The 20,948-nt window shown below is 48.3% G+C and overlaps 1 protein-coding gene across 2 annotated transcripts in view; it reads right to left on the bottom strand.

The window, feature by feature from the left end:
• Positions 1-601: 601 nt before the first annotated feature.
• The window catches only part of USP7 (ubiquitin specific peptidase 7 (herpes virus-associated)), a 61,254-nt gene continuing 40,907 nt past the window's right edge, over positions 602-20,948 (bottom strand). For both annotated transcript variants that reach the window (XM_006895217.1, XM_006895216.1), the window contains exons 6-31: positions 20,066-20,174; positions 19,147-19,277; positions 18,420-18,474; positions 17,339-17,419; positions 17,145-17,235; positions 16,124-16,206; positions 14,510-14,619; positions 13,216-13,372; positions 11,941-12,085; positions 11,123-11,253; positions 10,259-10,393; positions 9,721-9,822; positions 9,471-9,576; positions 8,614-8,706; positions 8,457-8,524; positions 8,103-8,203; positions 6,110-6,263; positions 5,508-5,575; positions 4,896-5,004; positions 4,727-4,804; positions 3,187-3,287; positions 2,324-2,423; positions 1,798-1,917; positions 1,568-1,639; positions 1,378-1,468; positions 602-925 (exon numbers count right to left, since the gene is read on the bottom strand). In XM_006895217.1, coding sequence (XP_006895279.1) covers positions 819-925; positions 1,378-1,468; positions 1,568-1,639; positions 1,798-1,917; positions 2,324-2,423; positions 3,187-3,287; positions 4,727-4,804; positions 4,896-5,004; positions 5,508-5,575; positions 6,110-6,263; positions 8,103-8,203; positions 8,457-8,524; positions 8,614-8,706; positions 9,471-9,576; positions 9,721-9,822; positions 10,259-10,393; positions 11,123-11,253; positions 11,941-12,085; positions 13,216-13,372; positions 14,510-14,619; positions 16,124-16,206; positions 17,145-17,235; positions 17,339-17,419; positions 18,420-18,474; positions 19,147-19,277; positions 20,066-20,174 — 2,698 coding nt within the window. In that variant the 3' untranslated portion in view covers positions 602-818. The remainder of the gene's footprint in view (positions 926-1,377; positions 1,469-1,567; positions 1,640-1,797; positions 1,918-2,323; positions 2,424-3,186; positions 3,288-4,726; positions 4,805-4,895; positions 5,005-5,507; positions 5,576-6,109; positions 6,264-8,102; positions 8,204-8,456; positions 8,525-8,613; positions 8,707-9,470; positions 9,577-9,720; positions 9,823-10,258; positions 10,394-11,122; positions 11,254-11,940; positions 12,086-13,215; positions 13,373-14,509; positions 14,620-16,123; positions 16,207-17,144; positions 17,236-17,338; positions 17,420-18,419; positions 18,475-19,146; positions 19,278-20,065; positions 20,175-20,948) is intronic.

Genomic DNA, 20,948 nt, shown 5'->3' with positions numbered 1-20,948 from the left:
ATTTTTTCTTTTTTTTTTTTTTTTACAAAGTCAACAGCTTACTAATAACCACTAGTGAGCATGCCCTCGTGGCTAAGAGGCTTCCCCTCCTGTCGGCTCCACTCGATACCACATCCTACGTCTACTCTTTTCCTGCCCTGTCCACCGAGTCCACCCCGACAGCGTGGTCACCCTGAAGAGTATGGGGCCCCGTGTTCCCAAGTGTCTGGAGAGACCCCGAGTGTCTGCCAGGCCTGGCTTCGGCATTCCCCCCCGGCGGACCGAGGTGACCAGCGAGCCCCCAGGCCGCCGGAGGGGGTGAACCCGAGGAAGGGCCGACGACGCACACAATGAAGGAGAGATGGCCGTTTATTAGGTTGGGAGTTTTCGGTTTGCCTGTACAGACGCACAAAAGGTCACTGGAAGTATAACTGAAGGAAGGAAGTCGGACAGGCCTAACGGGACTTCCTCGCTGTGGGACCCCCGGGAGGCAGCCAGCCGGCCAATGCCAACTAGAGACCTCAGGCCAGCGACCGCGTCCGCTGGCCCTTCCTTCCTTCCCCCCGTTATGCTGACGGGGGCCTTGCATTGCGGTTACCATAAAATAACTCTCATTGGCATCCAAGCTTTATAAAAACACCTTCATTTTTCCTCAAAAAGGGCAGTCAATAGATACAGAGAAGCCAAACTGAACAGCCTCAACAAAATAAAATTAACATCAGCAGCAAATCCTCTTGCTGACGACCTGGAGTAGAGTGCTGTGTACCAGAAGTTCTACGATGTTAAAAAGGGGCAGCCCCACGCACGGCCCCTCGCCTTCAACGCACGGGGTGAGGAAGTCAGTTATGGATCTTAATGGCCTTTTCAAGGTACGTGTAGCGACTCCTCTTGGGGGCTTTGTTGAAGTGGTCCAGGCCAAGCCAAGGTCGAGGGTGAGACATGTTACCTGTGGGAGAGAGGAGGGCAGGTGAGATGGAGGGCAGTTTGCAGGGGAGCACAAAGAACCCCAGAGCCTCAGGGCTGCCTGTCAGGGTCACCAACACCTCAAGAGGTCCACCACTCAGTCCCTGTTCAGCCTGTGTTCCAAGCACGCCGACATCACCCTGGTGGCGCAGTGTCTAAGCCACTTGACTGCCCCCTCAGAAGGGGGAAAAGATGTGGCTGTTTGGTTCTGTACAGACTCACAGCCTTGGAAAACCCACATGGCAGGTCTACTTGGTGCTAGAACAGACATGGCCACTGTTTCTTGTTGTTTTTTTTTTTTTAATAAATGCATGCCAAGTGCTTTCATTCTCTAGAGAACAGTGAGGCGACAGACTCTTCCACAGACGCACGGATGAGCCCAGGCTGCCTCCTGACCTGCACCTGGGACATGGGGGCCAGAGCAAGGGCTCTTACCAGGCTGAGGCTCAAAGTCTTTCAAGTTTACTTCATACTCATCTTCATTTATGTACTGGTGTCGGCCCATCATTACAATTGCGAATTTAAACTAGACAACAGAAGGAAGAACTCTGTCAGTCACGCCGGACAGGAGCAGACACCGTCTGTCTGCACTAGGCCGGGTGAGAGCGGGGTGGCAGACACACACCTTCTCAAACTCCTTCTCCTGGATGTCCAGCAGCGTCTGGATCCGCCTCATTACTTCTCGGAAATGCTCGCCCTGTGGATGGAGGGAAGCTGGTTCAAACGCCCAGGGTCTGACACCGGGGCCACCACCAGCCGCGGAAGCTGGGCCTGGGGCTGGCAGCACCAGTAACTCAAGAATGCCGGCTTCTGACCTGGCTCGCTCACGACCGCTGCCCTGTCCCCCAAACTCACCTGGTGTATCCTCAGCAAAAATGGAATTCCAAACGTCCCGAAGACTTCTTTGTGGAAATGTGCCACCGTGATCAGCATTTCGTTTTCCTTGTCTATGTCTACCTGGTCCAAAGGTACTTCCTGTGGACACACGTTTGAACCCCAGAGGGGGTGTAAGTGAAGTGTAACTGGAACAGCCTGCTTCCCTCTGATGGGCGGCCTTGGGACGTGACTGTGCGTTCCTGCTCGGGGCTAGCTGGAATGAGTCCTATTTTCACAGCAGCCAACACTCGGCTTTAAGGGATCAAGTATTGTTACATGGAGACAGCGGCAGCCTGAAATTCCACAGCGACTCACATTTCCTGCCTAGACCTGCTTGGGGGCCGTGTTAAAATCACTTCCTTCAAATGTGAGAGAATGAACGGTGCCTCAGGAACCACTTCAACTACCAGTAAACACTGACCTACTGATTTCAGTGTCACTTCTGTGCTGCGCTGGGAGGGCTGTCCCCTGCCCCGAAGGTTTGAGGCTCTTCCCCCAGGTTTACCTCTATTCGAAATGTCCGACTTGTGGCAGGAGATAAACATTCTAAAAGTTCATCTTCTTGATGCACACCGATAATTTTGTAGCTTACAATTTCTAGCAGCCTGCACAAAGAGAAGCACAGGGAGAGATGAACTGTCTGCTCTTTTCAGGTGGAGGGGGAGTAGTATTCATCCACTCAATTTTCTAAGGAAAGCCAGTCTATAGGACAAGACTTGCTCGCATGTTTCTGAGAGGATTTTGAAATGTCAAGAGCAGATATTGGTGGGAAGGAGATAGATGCTGGTGAGGGAACTGTGAAGAACAACACTGAAGTCCACAGTGCTGAGATAAAAGCTAGCTCCAGTCTGGCCCGGCCTCCTCAGCACAGCTGCCCACAACACTGGGCATCTGAGGTACGACAGCTCGCCCCACGTCCATTTCAAGCTGGCAGGACCTCCCACATCTTTAGATGACAGAGGTCTCATTCTTTGGTTAGTCTCACAAAGAAAACATCAAAGGGACCAGCCAGCCAGGCTGACAGAGGTCAAATGATAAGAACAGAGATGAAACGGGACCACAGGTCTGGGAGAGCATGTTGTGGGAGGGACCTTGCCACTCGATTCACAGAAGTCACTATTTGCGGTTTCGTTCAGGACCGCGTCCAGCCTCTGTCTGACTTTCACCCACCTGTTGACTATAGTTGGTTAACAGGGGACTGGAGATGAAGTAGGGCTCCAAATGGCTCAAGAATCTAAAGTATTTTTAAATTTCCCTGAAAGCCTGGCTGAAGGGTGAGCGTGGATTCATCTGGAAGGCCGTCTCTTTTGCTGCTGTGCACGCAAGCTGGCGGTGCACCCCACCCCTCCTCCTCCAGGAAATACTTGCCTAAGTTTCCCTGATGCTTTCTCGCCGAGCTCCACGGCCTTTCTACATTCTTCTAGCAGGTCCCGGACACACCCGTGCTTGTCTGGGTATAGTGTTATTTCCTGAGTAACAACAGGAGGAAGTCAGGACTTTAAGGAGACGCAAGGCAGTTCTGAGCAGTTGCTCTGCACAGCCCTGGCCTGGCCCACTGCCTTGTGCGTTCCCACCGTCCTTTGATACGTTTATGTTTAACGTCCACACTTTACAGAAGACTTCAAGTCTCCACCTGACAACTCCTATACTAACAATTCTGTGACACAGGCTGCATTTGTTCACAATGTTGTCACCACGCTCATTCACTCTGTTCTGATTATTCCATTTCCAGTGCTCTGGTTGCTCATTCCCTTTCCTTCCCAATTCATCTTAGTTTCTGGCCATTTATTTGGTCTCATACGGAGGATGTTTAAAAGGTGTTCCTTATTTTATGAACCAATCTGGCATTTAGCTAAGCAATGAGCTAGCTCAAGGGGTAATTTCGGTTTAAGGTTTAATGAGTAACTCAGGACCACAGTCCTGAGACCAAGTATGGAATTAACGCACAGCCCCATCTGTTGTGGCCCTGATGAGAATGGTCAGCCGGGCACCATCTAGTTCCTCGGGTCTCTGGGTTTGTGCCAACTACTTGATCGATAGCCTCGTTGCTTTTTGGAGTTATGGTTCCTTTCCCTTCAGCTGCAGACGAGATGTGACCAAGAGTCTCTGACTTGTGAGTTCATGCTTGGTGGGACACTGGCTTTCAAACCAGACTCAACACAGGACTAGGGGAGGAGTCTGAGGACAGTCACCTCAAGGTGCAGACCTTATATTTACAAAACTTGGTTAGTAACTAGTAACTGTCCTTCTGAAAGGTCATTTAAAGGTCTTCCTGGCTCTCAGCAGTGAGAGAGGAAGCAAGCCCAGCTGGGTCACATGACCCCAGTCACTGTCCTCCTTGAGAAAGGAGGGTATTTCTGGCAAGTGGCCCTATCTTCCCATCACACTGGTCAAGGTGGGAAGGTCAAAATCTTGAAACCCATGTCCTAACTGGAACAATCGCCTAACTAGATGAAATAGAGCATAGTCAGAATTTTTCTGCCACTAAATCACAACTGTGAAAGAAAGGTAGGAAGTGGTTTAGTGGCACAGATTTTTTTGAAAGTAGAGAGTGGGGCTGGACAAGTCAGGAAGAACTTTAGAAACAAGGGCACTGTGAACCCTTCCCTGCCTGATGTCTGTGAGGTTGGAGAGACATTGCTCAGGGCCACATCACAGCAGCACAACCAGTCAGTCAAAACAGGTTACTGGTAGATTCAGGCACCTCAACCTTGCTTCTGAGCCCACAGGCAGGAGGCAGAAAGGGCAAAGTCAGGGCTGACCCCGACTCCTAACTCCAAAAATGGCGAGAACACACGCCTTCCCAGAGTCCATTTCTCTGAACATTTTGGTTTCTGATGTCTGGGACAAGGCAGAAGCAATAAACAAGTTTCAAGAATAGGGAAAGATTCTGATTAGGAAGACTTACCTCTTCCCTAAATTGGTTGTTTAACCATATACACTTAAAACTTCGCCTGTTTTCAAAGTCTGTGATTTTCATTTTCAACTGTTGAGAGAAGAGGGGGGGGGTGTCAGAGCTGCTCCCACAGCACCCGGGCCATGCCTCATCCCCCAGTGACATTAATTTGGACTCATACCTGCTGATAGTAAAGTTTCTTAGGTTGTCTAGGCTTGAAGAACTGTAGAAGATCTCTTAAAGTACCTTCATAATTATGTCTAAGAGGATTACCTGGGCCGTCCCTATAACTACACAAGAAAACAGCATATAAATAAATGACCTGATCATTGGCCTACAACAAACACCACAGAGTGAGCATCAAAGCAAACCGCTGCCTCCTGCCACCTGCACTGGACCTCTGGACCTGCCGTGGCGTTTTCCGCTGTGGGGCTTCCTTGGGATACACCTAAGTCCCTCTGCTGTCCCAGCGTGGTGCTGCCCTGGCCTGGTGACACAGTGCTCTGACCCCGGGCAGAAGCCACCCCTACCCCCCAGCAGGACCCATAAGGAACATGTGGATGAGGCAGCTACGGTCAGTCTGGGCTCAGATGAGGCTGTCGATTATTTTGAGATCTTGCAGTAGTGTGGTCAGGATGTGGATGGTGACGAGTCTACGGCTGAGACTACGCAGGGGATGGCATGGCAGGTGACGTGGCTAGCTACGGGTTAAGATTAGTGCTGTGATGTGTCAATGAGCCATGGCAAGCGGGCAGCAAAGCGCAGGTGCCAGGGGCCTGTGGGTGTGGCTTACCCTTGAGACTTGAAGAACTGGAGCAACATGGGGTCCGTGTTGAGCCTCTGAGCAACGGTCTTGGCCACCTGGGAGGAAGCAATCGGAAGGCAAAAAGGAAGGTTCATGTTTTCCGGAAGAACTGAAATTCACTGATAAGCTCGACACAGCACTCGTTCCTTAGTGACATGAAGAGAGGGGACGTGAGTGCCCCAGAAGTGCACTGCTTAGAACAAGAATAACTCCTTAGGAAAGCCCAGGAGAGTGTGTCTCTGACAAAGAACGCTTTTTTCCCTTCAATGGGAGGCCAAGAGATTTTTTTGATGGGGATTATTTTTGTAATGCTAGCGTATGTGGCATACACACTCACTATGTTATAACTAAAGGTGTAATTAAAACTATTCCTCTCATACAGAGCGTTGCCGGGGTAGAGAAAGTGGTGTGACAGAACTCTAGCAGACTAAAGGCGATGGGGGCCACTGAGACTGGTTCTTGCTCCCATGAAAACAGTAGCACTCGTCCACTTCCACCAAGGACAATGCCCCCCAAACGTAACCAGCCCTCTAGCAAACACCTCCACACACGTCTGGTGAAAAACAAAGAGTGGGGCTTTCCTCAAGTACCTGAAAATAATTCATTCTATTAGATAACGTGACAACAAATCCAGGGTCATTCGGGATGGTTTTATCACAGAAAATGACATCCACTCGGTGGTAGAGGTCTCGGAAATACTCCTTGGCGGTGGGCAATTCGCTGTTGTCGTTTTCAGGGTCGTCCCTGCAAACAAGACAGACAAGGTGACAGGCTGCGCGGAAGTCCACGCTGGCCTCAGCAGGTTCCCGTGAGCACGTCCGGCTGCCTAAGAGGATGCCGTCTCAACAAAGTCATGTCAAACCTATGCGACCACCACCCTCATTTCTTTTCATTTCTATCCCATGCTCATGATCTTTAAACTCCATGTCATTGTTACAGTCACAACAATGTCAATCCATCTCTTTCTTTGACCCTCTCTTCACACTTCCCAGCATGGTGTGTTTTACCAAAGACTGGTCTCTCTTGATGCAATCCACCATACTTGGCTCTAAGGTACACGCTACACTCTGCTTGTACTTCTTTCAAGATGGACTTGCTTGTTCTTTTGGAAGTTCATGGGATATTCAGGGACTCTTCTCCAACCCCACAATTCAAAAACGGCGATCTTCTTTGGTCATCTCTATTCACTGTCCAACTTTCAGATGCACTGGAAGCAGCTGGATCAGTTGTACTTTAGTCTTTAAGCTGAGATCACTGCTCTCCAGCACTTTGAAAAGGTGCTTGGCGACAGATTTCCCCGATACAATAGATCTTGTGATTTCTTGACTGCTGTTATCATGAATGTTGACTGTGGATCTAAGATGAAATCGCTGAGAACGTCAAATTTTCTCCATTTATCATGATGTTACCTACTGATTTACAGATGAGGATTTTTGTTTTCTTGATGCTGAAATATAGTCTCTGATGTTTTTTTGGAGACGTTAAGGAAAGTTTACAGGAAAGCTGGGTTTTCCTTCACTCACTGTAGCACATAGCACACCCTCATCATTTCTGCAGTCTTAGGGTGAAGGGTCTTGTCCAGAGGGCATGCGGCAAGACCCACTCTTGACCAAATGATGGCTTTTGTGCTGAAACAGCAACAGGAAGCAGTCTCTGAGTCTGAAGTATTTACGATCTGGCCTTTTAGAAAAGTTTGCTGACCTCTGAGCTCAGAATCCTGTCTCCAGAAAGCTGGGTGCAGCACCACGCCACCTTCAGGCGACACTCAGTGCGAATACCGTCTTCCTGTCAGTTTTACATGTCAGAAGCCACAACAGCCGACTAACGGTGACTACCCTCACCCCAGGACCCAGTGGAACGGCGCCACAGGGTTTCTGAGGCTAGACTCTCTAGGAAAGCAGAATGCCCCTCTGGAGGGGCTGTTGGATTTGAACTGCCAAACTTATAGTTAAAGCTGAGTGCCTGACCCTCAACAACCTGGACTCCAATGAGAACCCGACGCCACTGAGTTGATTCCCTCCAGTGACAGAAGAAATCACCTCGGAGGGTTTCCAATGCTCTAAGTCTTTATGAAGACAGACTGGCAATTCTTTTTTTCCTATGGAGCTTCTGGTGGATTTGAACCAGTAACTTTTCATAACTGTTCTACATGTTATCACTGGGTGCCGTCGAGTCGACTATGACCCGTAGTCATGAAAAACAGATCTGAACCCTGTCCAGTTCTATATGCAGATAGACTCAAATGCACTTCCTGAGCAGGCACTCTCTAAGGAATGAACACACATTTTAAAGGAAGGGAATCAATGTCATTATTCCATAAAGACATTCTCTATTCCACTAATAATAATCACGACATTAGGAATTAAATGAAGAGTTAAATCACAAAAATGTTCACTGCTAATTCTAAATCCAGAAAATGTTAGCTCCTAGTAACTTTCTGAGACACTTCAAACAAGGCACAGTTCAGGGGCCAGAGACAACTTTGATTCCTTTCAGTTAGCAGGTAAGTGTTATGGGATTCATGAAAACAAAATGTCAGTTAAAATAAAAAGTATATAACTATGTATATATATATATACATACTTCTGAAACACTATAATGTCACCATCCATTAATTCATCAAGGGCTTTATCAAGAGACACATCATAGTCTTGAATTCTCTCTGTTAAATTCGGTTTAACTTCCTGTAAGACAAGACAGAATATATTATAATGCAAAGTTTATCCAAGGTAGAATACTGCCATAAATGTTGCCATTTATTTCCATATAGACAGAATACTTCCCCACACCCAGTGTGGTCAACTTAAAAGCTCATAGAAAAATCTCTAATGGTGGGCCCTCCAGGTGACCCAAGACCACAGCACCATGCCCAGGGCTAGCCAATCAGAAGCAGTTCCCCTTTCTACTGAGTAGGCACCAAAAAGCCACCATCCAAACCTCATAGAGGATAAGACTCGTATCCTGGATAAATCCTGCTCTGTCACACATAACTGGGAGCAAGTCACCTAGGAGGAGGAGGAACGGAAATTCACAGCTGCATCATGGAAAGAGGGGATCAAAACGGAGTTACAAGACGAGCGTGGCACAGACTTACGTATTTTACAGGATATTGGGGTGTAGATATGCCCACAATAATTCAAGCTCCGTGTTTTAGGATCATACATCTTCAAAAATAACATCACATCATCTAAAGAGATTAACAAACAGGCTTCTGTCAGGGTTTTTAGATCCACTACAATGGCCACCTGAAATGGCAGCGTAAGGCACCAAATAGGTTTTTATCTAGTGTGTGGCACCTACAGCTGTAGAGACAAGTTCCAAACATCAAACCCACTGGCAGGATGACATCTGGGGCAGCCAAGAGGGTGCCGAGTATGGTGAACTACAGCATCTTGGTTCCAACATCAATCAACTAGAAGCTGGCCCAGTGTTAATGCGGGAATTTATGTTAATGACCGAGAAAGGATCCCCTGCAGCAACAGAGCAAGGGTCGGCTGGCCCTGACCTACCATCGCGGTAAACATAGGTAAACATAGCTGTAACAGATCACGCCCAGCTCACGAACAGTAATGTTTTCCACAGCATCTTCTGTGGCAGAGAAGCAGAAGCTTCTGCGGGGCTTATTTACTACCTGCCCTTGACAACAAAAGGGGGGCTGTACATGGTCAGTGGACTGTACAGAAGACTCAAGTGAGTCCTAAGCACGAGGCCAAGCTCAAGTGATGGTTCAATGCTGCTGCCACCTCCTGTTCCCCCAGAAGACACTATGAGCCTCAACTTCATCAAGGAGCCTCAACACGGCAGGGAACTGATGAGCGAGCACTCTTGGGCTTAATCAGGAAGATTGTGCTGTGGGGTAAAAACTCCTCACTATGCCTGTGTTTAGTCTAGGACTCACAATTGTCCGCCTCCCCCGTGCCACAAGCTGCCCAGTGTTTAGTGGGCACTTACGATCTTTATCAAACTTGGGTAATGTTGCCCCGCTAGCAGCCAGCTCAGGATCAACAGTTTCCAGGAATATTGTCCAAGGGTTTTCATTATCGCTGAGTTCAATCATCTGTTTGCAAAACAGACACAGCTTGGAGAAGATTCTAATGGCTTTGGTGACAGAACAAAAACATGACTGTTCAACTAGACCGAAGGGACAGTGGCATGCTGACGGCAAAGCTCCAGGTGACATGCCACCGGCCCTGACACTTACTGTCTTATTGCCATCGGCTTCATTATCTAACATTGCTGGTCGTTTTGTGCCGTTACTCCTTGCTTGCATGGGCCATAACCGGATCTGATCTTGCGGAAATCCCTGAAGAAATGTCCAAGGAGAAATGAAAACAAATTCAGCTCACATCGGAATCCTTGAGTGATTAATGAATTAACTGAGTCAGTGATTAAAAGACAGAAACATTCCAATTTTCTCCTTCCAGTGACCACTTGCAAGATCACTGCTATCCCAGGGCTGGGACTACCATACCCTCTCCTGCCCCCCACCCCAACCAGGAAAATTTAGGGGAAGATTAATATTCACAATATCTCAAACTTCCCTCTTTGCAAGTTAATACTGAAAATCTGGCTCAAAAAGACAAACATCTTCTTAAATCATAGTGTTTCACTGTACCACAGACCACAGTCTATAAAGTTCGAGATTGTTTTTCAGGGTCATGTGCCTTGTTGTGGGCAAGGCCAGGGCATAGGCCCTGTGCAGAGAGGCAAGAGCCCCCCATGGCCCTGCTAAGGCTCACCATGGTCTGGGAGAGGTTCTGGACAAACTCTGTGAGGGAGGAGTTCTTCAACACTTTGAACACAGTGTATTTCACTTTCTCTTCATCGTACATGTCATTTCCTTGGTGGCCACAAAACTGGTCTTCAGCAACTATCTGAAATATGCAGGAGAGCACAGGATGGCGCTTACACTTGTGAAAAAGAAAACGAGACCCACAGGGACCATGGCTAAGTGTAAAAGGGGAAGAGGAAACAATTTTTTACTTCACAGCCAACTTCAAGAAGCCTCGCCTACAGAGAAAGAAATCTGATCTTTATCAAGGACAAAGCTGCTTTACAGATTTCCGTCTCAGCGCTCACTCACTGACCAGCAGACAGAACTAGAAAGTCAGCTGCATGTGGGTCATCAAATTGTATAAAGTGGGGAGGTATGGCGTGGGGGGGACCTCTTCCCCACATAATCAACTAGTGAACGCATCTGGCAGAGCCCTCTCTTCCTCCTCACCGGTGCCCTGCTTCTCTGCACGTGCGGCCCCGGCCTGCAGAGCCAGCTTCTCCCTCACTTGGAACCAGCCCTTCAGGTCTGCTCTTTCTCCACCTTCAAATGCTCTGGAATCCCTCTACCTCAGGGCATAGTAAGCGCTTCAGCTGACACTGCTGCGCGTATGAGTCCTAAACCCCTGACCTAAAGTTCCAAATCCGCAGGACACCGACTTGAGCAGACAATCCCCGCGTGCCAGGCTGGACAGTGAGGCCGGGCGTTGGCCTCTTCCAGCCCGTCTTGAAGGTCTGTGTAAGAAGAGCCGCTCAGCAACTCGGGGCTGTCCCTCCTGGGCAGGGAGCGGGCTCACGCACACCCTCAGACGCACGCTTGGAGTGCTGACCTGCACTTGCATGTAGAGGTGGGCTTCCTGCCGCTCTTTCCGCTTCTGCGCCTCGATCCTCTTCTCCTCCTGCAGCCGTTCCACCAGCTGCTGAGGAATATCGTGGTCTGTGACGGCTTGTAAAACTTCACCTGCGGAGACAAATTCGGCCGCCCTCACTTTGCTGAGACTAGACATCCTCTCCGTCCCGTTGCTGTGACGTCAGTTCCAACCCTATGGGACAGAGCACAACTGCCCTACAGGGTATCCAAGACAGCTGTGTCCTTCTCCCCCGGAGGGGCTGGGAGGTTTGAACAGGCAACCTTTTGGGGAGTAGCCCAAAGCCTAACCACTGCACCACCAGGGCTTCCTCTTTGTTGTTAAGTGTCGTCGAGTCGTGGAGGACTCATAGCGACCTTAAGAATGAAGGACCTGGGGAGCTCTGGTGGCCTAGTGGTAAGGAGCTGCAACTACAATCCCAGAGGTGCACGGTTCGACTCCACCAGATGCTCTGCCGGGGAAGGAGGGACAATCTCCTCCTGTACCAGTCAGATCTGATTTGACGGTACACTCGCACAAAAATAATAAATAAAAATTAAAAAAAAATTAAAAAATGAAGGACCTGAACATTTGTATAACTTTCATCGATTCTCCAAGAGCCTCTCTTTAGATGGTTCTAATTCCACTCATCATTAACAAAGCAACTGGTCAAAAAAGGAATGACTGTCACAGGTGCCCTTGAAAGTCCACGAGGCGGACGGGCGCCTGGCAAAGAAGCCCACGGCAGGCGCGGGGTGCGCGTGGCCAGCAGGGCGCACGTGAGAAGCGGGTGTACTCACTCAGCTTTGATTCCCTGATATAAACTAACATGTAGGCGTTAGTGCAGTGGCGGACAGACAGGTCGTCATCGTGGCCCCCGTAGTTGTGCTCGATGGCTTCTTCTTTGGTGCACCGCGACACCACGTCATCGTCAAACTTACACCACTGCGGGGAAAAGCAGGGAGGCAGTTTGGGGACGCCCATCAGCTACCACAAACCCTCGGTGTGTGAGGCGTGGACATGGTCCTGCAATCCCCTCTCCTGCCCCATCCAACATCCTCAGAGTCACGCCCTGCCCGTTTTCATCTTCGACTCCACCTCACAGAGGGTTCATTGTGCTCACACTACCAACTCCTGACAATTAAAACAGAGTTCACCTGACTCAGCTGAGAAGCCAACACATTAGCGCATGGTTAAGAAATGGAACATCTGACCCTATCATGCAGCGTCCGACGGAAACAAGCAAGGCTGTGGTGGGGGACGAGGGGAGTGATCCAGCCTGTGCCTGAGAGAGTCCCGCCAACCTCCACATCCTAGACGAAGCTATTATTTTCAATAGTGATACACTCGGGTCAAAGTGCACCCCCGTATTTAACCCTGCCGTGGGGCCCCTCCATCGAGGTCCCTCAGCATAGACTGCATGAGCTCGGCTACTGCTGTCATTAATGTGTGTCCCCCTGCCCAGTGTGGATGTTCATCTGCCAAGTGAGCCACGCTTCTGAGGGTCAGAGAGCCAGTCAGAGAAGAGATCTGCTGGACGGTGAGCGGGAACTGTGATCACCTTGAACACAGCCAAGCACCAACACTGGGAACTGCTACCTAGGCCCAGATATGGGGTCATAATTCCATTTTCAGCCATACACGGAAAACAGGTGATTCCAGTTAGATACAAAGGAGTTCCTGGGGTTGATGACTGGAGCCACTTCTGACCCATCTGCCACTGAAAGCCTCACCGGGTAGGGAGCGGGGTTTTGCCCTGACATGCATGGGGTGGGGGTGGGGAGCAGGGTTCTGTCCTGACACACCTGGGGTCGGGGATTGCCAGGAGCTAAGGAAAATAAGCCAGGTCTGGCACTTGCTACAAATAGGGAGACAGATACAATGTCCACATTGCCAACTAGCTGTTCACCTTTGAAACATGAGCAACTGGGGGAACAGTAGCCAGAGAGTGGGCCGAAAACTCAGGCCCACAGAGGACTCTGGATCCAGCAAGCCCACCATGCAGGAACAGGGAAGCGCTGGAGTTTGGTGCCTCCAACAGTTCTCACGCTCAAGCCCAGCCCGGCCGCACTTACTTTGCCGTCCCCTTTGGGGTTCAGATACACCACGTAATGTCCACCGTGGTTATCTCCACTATGAACCAGGACAGCATGAAGAATGTAATTGGCAGGGTCCTTGGGATCCGTTTTTTGCAAAAATTCATCGAGCGGTAACTGTTCAGGGAACTCAAACCTATTGGGGGAAGGGGAAAGTGCAAAACATTTTCTGAGAAAATGCAGCTTTTCATTCCCTGTAAAACATTTCACTTTGAGGCTATATTGATTATAAAGACTCCAAACAGACTGGCTCCTCTTTGTTGTGAAAAGGAAATAATGAATTTATCTTAGACGGTTCACCTGACTATTCTGGAATTAACCCTTACTCATTAAGGCAAACTCATTCTCCATATGGATCTACAAGATCCGACGCTAATTTTATGAAAATGAAGCCTATAACAAATCTAACAGCTTTAAATGCAAGGAGGCTACAAAAACAGGAAGCCTTGTAATAAATGCACGTTTGAGTTTTCTCAGACGAGAACAAATTTGGAATTAATATCCTGAAGATCCAGAGGACAGACCTCTATGGAGACACAGCAGTTCAGGATTTCTGAAGACTTGGTTTTAAACATAATCTGTTCCCTAAAAGCACAGCTTAGATGTCATCACTGGGCACCCATTTAAAACGCTCTCAGAGTCAGGTAGAAGGAAGGTGGGCAGGTGGGCTGCATCCGAGGCAGAAAGGCAGCCAGCACCCAAAAGGGCAGACCGGCCTGGAGGTGCCAATCTCCTAAAAGATGCCAGAAGTCGGTATTCTATACGAAATTCTGGAATCTTTAAAATGTGGGCAACTAATTTAAAACAAGAAAAAAAGGCAAGGATGAGCCTTGGCTGGCAGGCTGGAACGAGCCTGCTGGCGGTCCCCCTGGCCAGGGCTGGCTCTCCTGCATTCCAGAGAGGGAGGAGAAAGGAGTGCAAATTCTGGCCAATCCTGCCTCCACAAACGTCTTAACAGCGAATCTGACATCTGAGGCACATGTGCATATTGGCCAAGAACAAACTCATCTAAAATCCTGGTGGATGCAAAATGTGGGGTGAGGAAGAGCCTACGTTCATGGATTTGATGTGTCCCAGGCAGAGGGGACCTGAGCTGGGAAGAGGGAGAAACCAGCAGGCAGGGGGCTTCCAAGGACGCTCAGTGAAAGCACGCCTTTTCAGTGATGGTTCTTGCGAGTCCCTGACAGAGGCAGAGGTAAGGAAGCCCGAGCTGCGCCTGCTCGCAGTGGGAGCCACAGCCCGGTGACATCGCCCACGTGCTGCTGTAGCTCACCTGTCGTTGATTTTGATATTTTGGTCCGTCTGAGGGTCGTACATGAACCTCATCAGCTGTAGATGTAACACAGGTGGCAACGTGAGGAATTTCACACCTTTCTCTGCTTCCTGGACATCAGAAAAGAGACACTCGTTAGCTCTCACCGTGGACCACCTGTCGGGACCATAGGTGAGCAGAGGGGGTGGTGGTATAAGCAGCCAGCCAGGGGGTCTTCAAAATGCTTTGGTTAGGTCTGTGTCATGGTTCTCTGCTATTTAAACAACTGTCCACATGAGAGGATTTCAGTCCTTTTAATAATGTTCCACCTTGATATCCTGCAACAGAACTAGTGAAGTGAACTGAGACTCAGTCATGTGTGCACTATCACACGGTAATTAAACAGTGTAAAACGTGGGGAGGTGGAGGGGGGGAACAGGCCGCTAAACAGAAAATCAGCATTATGACTTTGTCAAATGTGTGGCCCCGTGAAGTCCCTGAACAGGGCGAGCCAGAGGCTCGAACAGCTTCCACGCTGGGGCCTGTAGTGGGCCGTGTTCAGGGTCCCATCCACAGATTCACTGCCCATTCAAACTGGCTCTCAGAGAGGCTCAGCTGTGACCAACCAACCAACACAGCCTTCCTGTTACTGCCGGCCTCTGCGCTACAGGACCCTCCCCATGGCCTCTCTGGATGGACTCACATCACTCCATCTTCCCCTCAGCCCCGTCTCCTGTGGCACCCCCAGCCACTGCTTCTGAAGCCAGGCTTGAGCACGAACACGCGGCTGTGAGGGGCCCTTCCTCATCTCCCCTCTAGCTCTAGACTTTCCTCTTGACTCTGGAAACCCAGTGTTTAGAGCGCCTGCCAGGAATGTGAACCTGGAGGGCAGGCATCTGGGCTAAGGCACACCTGTTCGGTAACGTTCTGTGCTGTACAGGACTGCTTCGCAGAGGACAGGCTCTCTCTAAAAAGATGAGAACAAAACCCCAGGAAACTAACTCACCAGAACTCTGTTTCAAAACAATGTGAAACACAGAAGATACTGTTTCTTCTCTAACAGTCCAAGATTTAAAATAAACACTGTTCATGCTGACACCAAAATATCCAAAGAGGACACAGGCAATGGACCACGGTGCTTCTGAAGTGTATGAAACCACCTGTATTCCAATCACTATTTGCAGGGCGACTTTTTGATCTACCTTGGTAGAAGAACACCAGAGCCAAGGCCACGGCCAATGGCGACACGGACACGGTGACTCACAAGCTGGCAGGCCTGCAAGCACAGGCTGGGCCTAGGATTTGAATCAGCTACTTTATTTGACTAGTGTTGAGTCAAGTTTGTGAGTGTGCGACACAGATCCTGGTGTGCTGGGTCCATGAGGACGTGGAGGCTCCGGCAGCCCAGCCTGGCCGGCAGCCAGAAAGCTCAGCCACTCTGCCCAGCCAGACTGTCGGCCTGATGGCCTGCACGCCCCCAGTGCCCAAGCCCAGACCCTGCCGAGGCCACGCAGGAGTGAGCAAGGCCACCAAGCGTTGGAGGGGTGCAGAGGGGATGTGCTTTTCTTCACGAGACCCATCACCTAAAACCGAAATGTACCTGTGACGAACGGGGGCAGAGACTTTCCAAGTTACCTGTAAGCCATGTTCACCAGCATCGTATTTATTGTCACCATCCAGTTGTTCTACTGCCACATAGTCCACAAAGGATTCAAAGACTTTAAAAAGACAGAGAGTGAAGTCAACCAAGGCAATCAGGGAGCCAGCCAGAGGCAGCAACGCAGACATTGACATACACACGAAAGACGCCGCTCCCCTGTCGTTCAAGGCGCCTTTACCACCCACCTAGGAACAGGTGTAAATGCTAAGGACCTGGAGAGGATTCTGAAGGGAACTACAAAGGCTAACACTCAGGGACAGATTCAAGGAGTGTGTATTGTGACCAAAGCAGTTCTTTTAAAAACTCCAATCGTTAGATTATAAAGTGGAAATGAAGAGACCTACAAATACAAACACGGATACTGATGGATGACCAATCGGGGTAGAGGGCTGGGAGTGATTAGGCCGTCCTATAACACACGTGAAGAACCTTTTTCTACTGGGGTCTTAGACACTGAGTAGACACTAAGAGCAGAGGCTGTAGACAAGAGAACAGACAAAACAGTAGAGTCTGGAGAAGACAAAAGAACGTCTATGACCTTAACCCAACACCCCACTGCTGCCGAGTTAGCTCTGATGCATGGTGACCCCTCCATCAGGCTTTGAGGCAGCTAGTGAGAGGACACCACCCATCTTTCTCCCTGGGAGCACCCAGGTGATTTCGGACTGCCCACCTGTCTATAAGCAGCCCAGGATGCCATACACCACAACTTTCCCAAGGGCAAAAAGGTCTTGAGGACACAGAAAGCAGAGACAGACGCAGTGGGTGAGGCATGCTGCCCACTGGGCAAAGACCCCAGGGACCCAACCCTAAGCCAGTGCCCAGAGTGTGGACAAGACCACTTCTGTCCCCGGAATGCCAGGAACTGGCCTGACAGCTGTGTACAACTAGATTTGACATGCCAATTTTTTTTTTTTAAAAAAAGCCCTTGTTCATGTGACATTTAACCCAAAGTGGAAATCTCAAAACTTCTACCACCGTGTACTCGAAACTTACTGTTTTTCTTTCCTTTTATACTTAGCTGGATATCATAGTAATCTTCTCTCCTATCAGATCGATAGTCGACTTCTTTACACTGGATATAGGACTGCAAGGAAGATGAGAGGGTGGCTTATGTACTCGTCGTAAAAAGGGAAAATGTTAAGATAAAGCACTTTAAAAACAGTTTCCGAGAAGCCATCAACACATACCACCATCTTGCCTCGGAATAACTTAGGGATGGTGCCTTCTACACACGTGCCTTTCATCTTATTTTCCACATTATCAAGCAACTGAAAGAGAAAACTTTGGCTTAAAAAAAGGGTCTGTTGCATTCACACAGTGTAACTTGAAAACAAGATCATTTAGAAATCAGACAAGGAAATTTCAATGGCCAAAGAAACTCTAGACTATAAACATCAGGACCCCTGGCATGCAATTATCAAAAACAGATAAAAAAGTCTTCTTCCTTGGTTGGGTATTTATTAAAATAAAATAAAATAAACAAATAGATCCATCTCTACATGCAACAGTTGAGATTAAGCCCTTTATACAGCCTTTGGGATGAATTAGTAATCCGTAGTGCCTTTAGAAGCATTTTATATATTCATTTTACCTCTGTGGAAAATCATGTAAATTGATCACTAAACTTAACTCGCAATGGTCCACACCAAGAGATTAATGAGGTTGAGCCTGTCAACAGGATTGACTGGTTTGTCCATGGATATTTAATGAACTGGATTCAATCCAGCTAGTGCTGCAAAAAAGAAAACACACCTTGCCCAGCCAATCACCTTGAATAGCCATTTCATGTTGTGTGTGTGTGTGTGTGTGTGTGTGTGTGTGTGTGTGTGTCTTCCTGATGGGACAAGGATTACATAACTGGAAGACTGAGAGGTTGACCTCAATGACAACGCACAGGAGGGCCCACGAGGCTACAGGGCATTAACAGAAGTGTCTGCTCTAAATCGACGCAAGGCAATCAGGGTCAGCTGCCTAAGTCAATCCATTGTGTCTCTGATTAATAACGCAGGAATATATACACCAACTGGACACACGGAAAGTCACTCCTATTGAAACTCAAGCCTCTCTTAACACTCTGAGCCATTTTCCCTTTGTTCATGCTCTCTGGCTTTGAAATGAGCAAGCTGCTGCTGTGTCTTTCTAGCCTGGCTTTTGTCCTGCATAACGGATGGGCGTGTGCAGTCTACTGTGACATGAAAGAAGCCTGAGGTTCTGACCCTGCTCCGGACATGAAATGTCAGAACTAGATGATTCGTGCTCAGAACTTACCACTCGGCAGAGCTCCTGAACGTCGTGCTGCATGAAGCTGTCTAAAGTCTCCCACCTTCGAAAGAAAACACCAACTCACAATTCAATTCCCAAATGTCCAAGGAGCAAACAGAAGTACTGCCTTCAAAAAACTACACTATAAAGTCAATCATCATTGTAAAGCTGCCTGCTTTTTTTTTTTTCTCTTTCCTTTTTTAAAGGTGCCTTTTAATGGCAATTATCTGGAGAGAGGTGTTATCATTCCAGCAAGAAGGGACTCTGGTAGCACGCTTCCAAAGCACTTGGCTGCTAACCGAAAGGTCATCACCAGGAGGAAAAGGTTTCTTTAGCAATCACCTAGGAAACTCTACGGAGCCGTCCTACTTTGTCTTTGGGGTCACTGAGTTGCAATCAAATTGATGGTAAGGATTTGGGGCTTCAAATTGAATTCAAGGATAAATTTCTCAGGGACACCATGCTGTCTGCAGTTCTGGGTATCGTGTCCTGAAAATCTTGGTACCAGGGGCGGGGGTAGTTGCAAGTCAATGTACTGACATTTGAATATTACACAAGAACTTTCGAGGGACGAATCATTTCTAAAAAAGGCTTTCACTTCTGAGGAGAGGAAACAAAATACAAAAACACCGCGATAATGAAATGCTCAAGGCTCTCCACATCAAATGTGTACAGTTGTTCATCCTTAAAAAGCAATGCTGGAGCATGGGGAAAGCCGCTTTCGAATACACACCCGAAGGACTTGGTTAGCTTTTTTGTGCCGACAGGTTTGTCACTGTGCTGCAGCTCATAGAACACTCTCTGCAGTGCTAGGGGGACACTTTTGGATGAATCATCGCCCTCTGTTGGCATCATGTATACTGCCTAAAAAGGAAGGGATTTAGAAATAAGAATTTAACTTCATGTCAAAGTATGGTTTCAAGCATCACACAGGCTTAAAGATAATTGCTAAGCCTTTTAACCAGCCCCAAGGAGGTCAGGAATAATTTTTTTTAATAATTTTTGTTAAGTCCTTAGAGATGCCTAGAAATGTGAGACATTAAAAAGAATTGTCAAAGTTACCTATAGCTCCCTCATCCCGTACTACGTTGTAGTAGTCTGTTATGTTAAATTTGTTAACTGTGGACAAAATAGCTGATTTCCATGCTACTAAAATTACCCGCTTCCAGATCCTTCCAGTATTAGCTCCAGGATGCCATCCTATCACGGTGAATGGAAAAATACTGCAAATCTAACAGGAAAAGCCAACAAGCCAACAGGCTTCCCTCTAAGCAGGAGCACACATTTCTGCTCTGTGCTATTGACACAAAAATCTTCATGTTTTCCTACAAGGTATGACTATTCCTTTTCTTACTAAAGTAAGCTCTGCCTCCGGGGAGTGATCCCTTGTGGCTAGGAAATTTTCAATTAGCTGACTCCTCAAACAACATCACCAACAATCACCGGGTTATGTAAGCTTATGTTATGTTCGCTGTAGCACAATTCCCATCACCCAACTCAACTTAAATAAAAAAAGCAGGTGCCTAATCAACCCACCGGGGAACAAGCAGCACCAGGCCTGGCTCCTCGTGGACACAGTGCTTGGTGGCCTAATGAGGGGACATGTAGCTTGCATGGCAAAGGGGCGAGTAAGGGAAACCATATCCATTTACCTTTCGTAGCTGATTTGTGAAAAACAAAGTTTGCAGCAGGCTGTTCATGTAACAGGTGGCTCCTTGATTCTTTAGCCCGACGTAGCCCGTGTGTTTCTTTGAGTCCCACCTAAAAGACCAATTTGAGGCGAAGGTCAAAGGCATGGTGATTCTGAGGTTCAAGGTCAACAGTACTACCAGTACTGCGGGTCCAGGGATTAGGCCCCAACCTTGGGAGTACGCCAGGTATACCACACGGCCCCAATGAAAGTGCATGTGTGTGTGTGTGTCATTACAGAAACTTTAAAACATGCAAGAGTCCTGAATCAAGTATGGGTAGCATTGTTTTAAAACATTCATCAGCAATATTAACCAACATTAACCACCTTCCATCCCCCTGCTGGACAAGGCTGAACCTAGAAATTCCTTGTCAGAAGCACAACCACAAAAGCTAACACTAAAACATCACCCAAGCTGATGGGTTCCTGCTCTTCAGGATGAAAATGACAATGATCACTAATAAATTCCATTTAGAACACTTTTCTTGGGATTTCTCGGCCAGGCAGAGTTGACATGAAGAATCTGAGGACAGGATTAAAGTTCTCTGGTGACACCACTGCCAGGACACACTGTCCAGGTGTCTGCTGGTGGGTCTCTATGTCAGGCCCACAGCACGCTGCCGAAGCACGCAGGGTGTGAGTGGAGGTTATGAGAAAGGAATCTCCAAACCTTAAAAAATCTGCTCTTCAAATACTTCAGAGTCAACTAGCTGTGCTGACCTGCACAAGTACTTGAAAAAGGAGACACTTTCTAGCCTGATACCAACAAGCTGCTTCTGGAGCTACATGTATTGCTGTCTCATCAAATGAGCCATTTCTGGAGGAGGCGGGGTTATTACCAAGCT

The sequence above is a fragment of the Elephantulus edwardii genome, unplaced genomic scaffold, assembly GCF_000299155.1.
Source record: "Elephantulus edwardii isolate Elephantulus edwardi_28Jun2011 unplaced genomic scaffold, EleEdw1.0 scaffold00162, whole genome shotgun sequence".
NCBI classification, from domain to species: domain Eukaryota; kingdom Metazoa; phylum Chordata; class Mammalia; order Macroscelidea; family Macroscelididae; genus Elephantulus; species Elephantulus edwardii.
The sequence above is the reverse complement of the archived record's forward strand: the minus strand, read 5'-3'. Positions and strand labels throughout refer to the sequence as shown.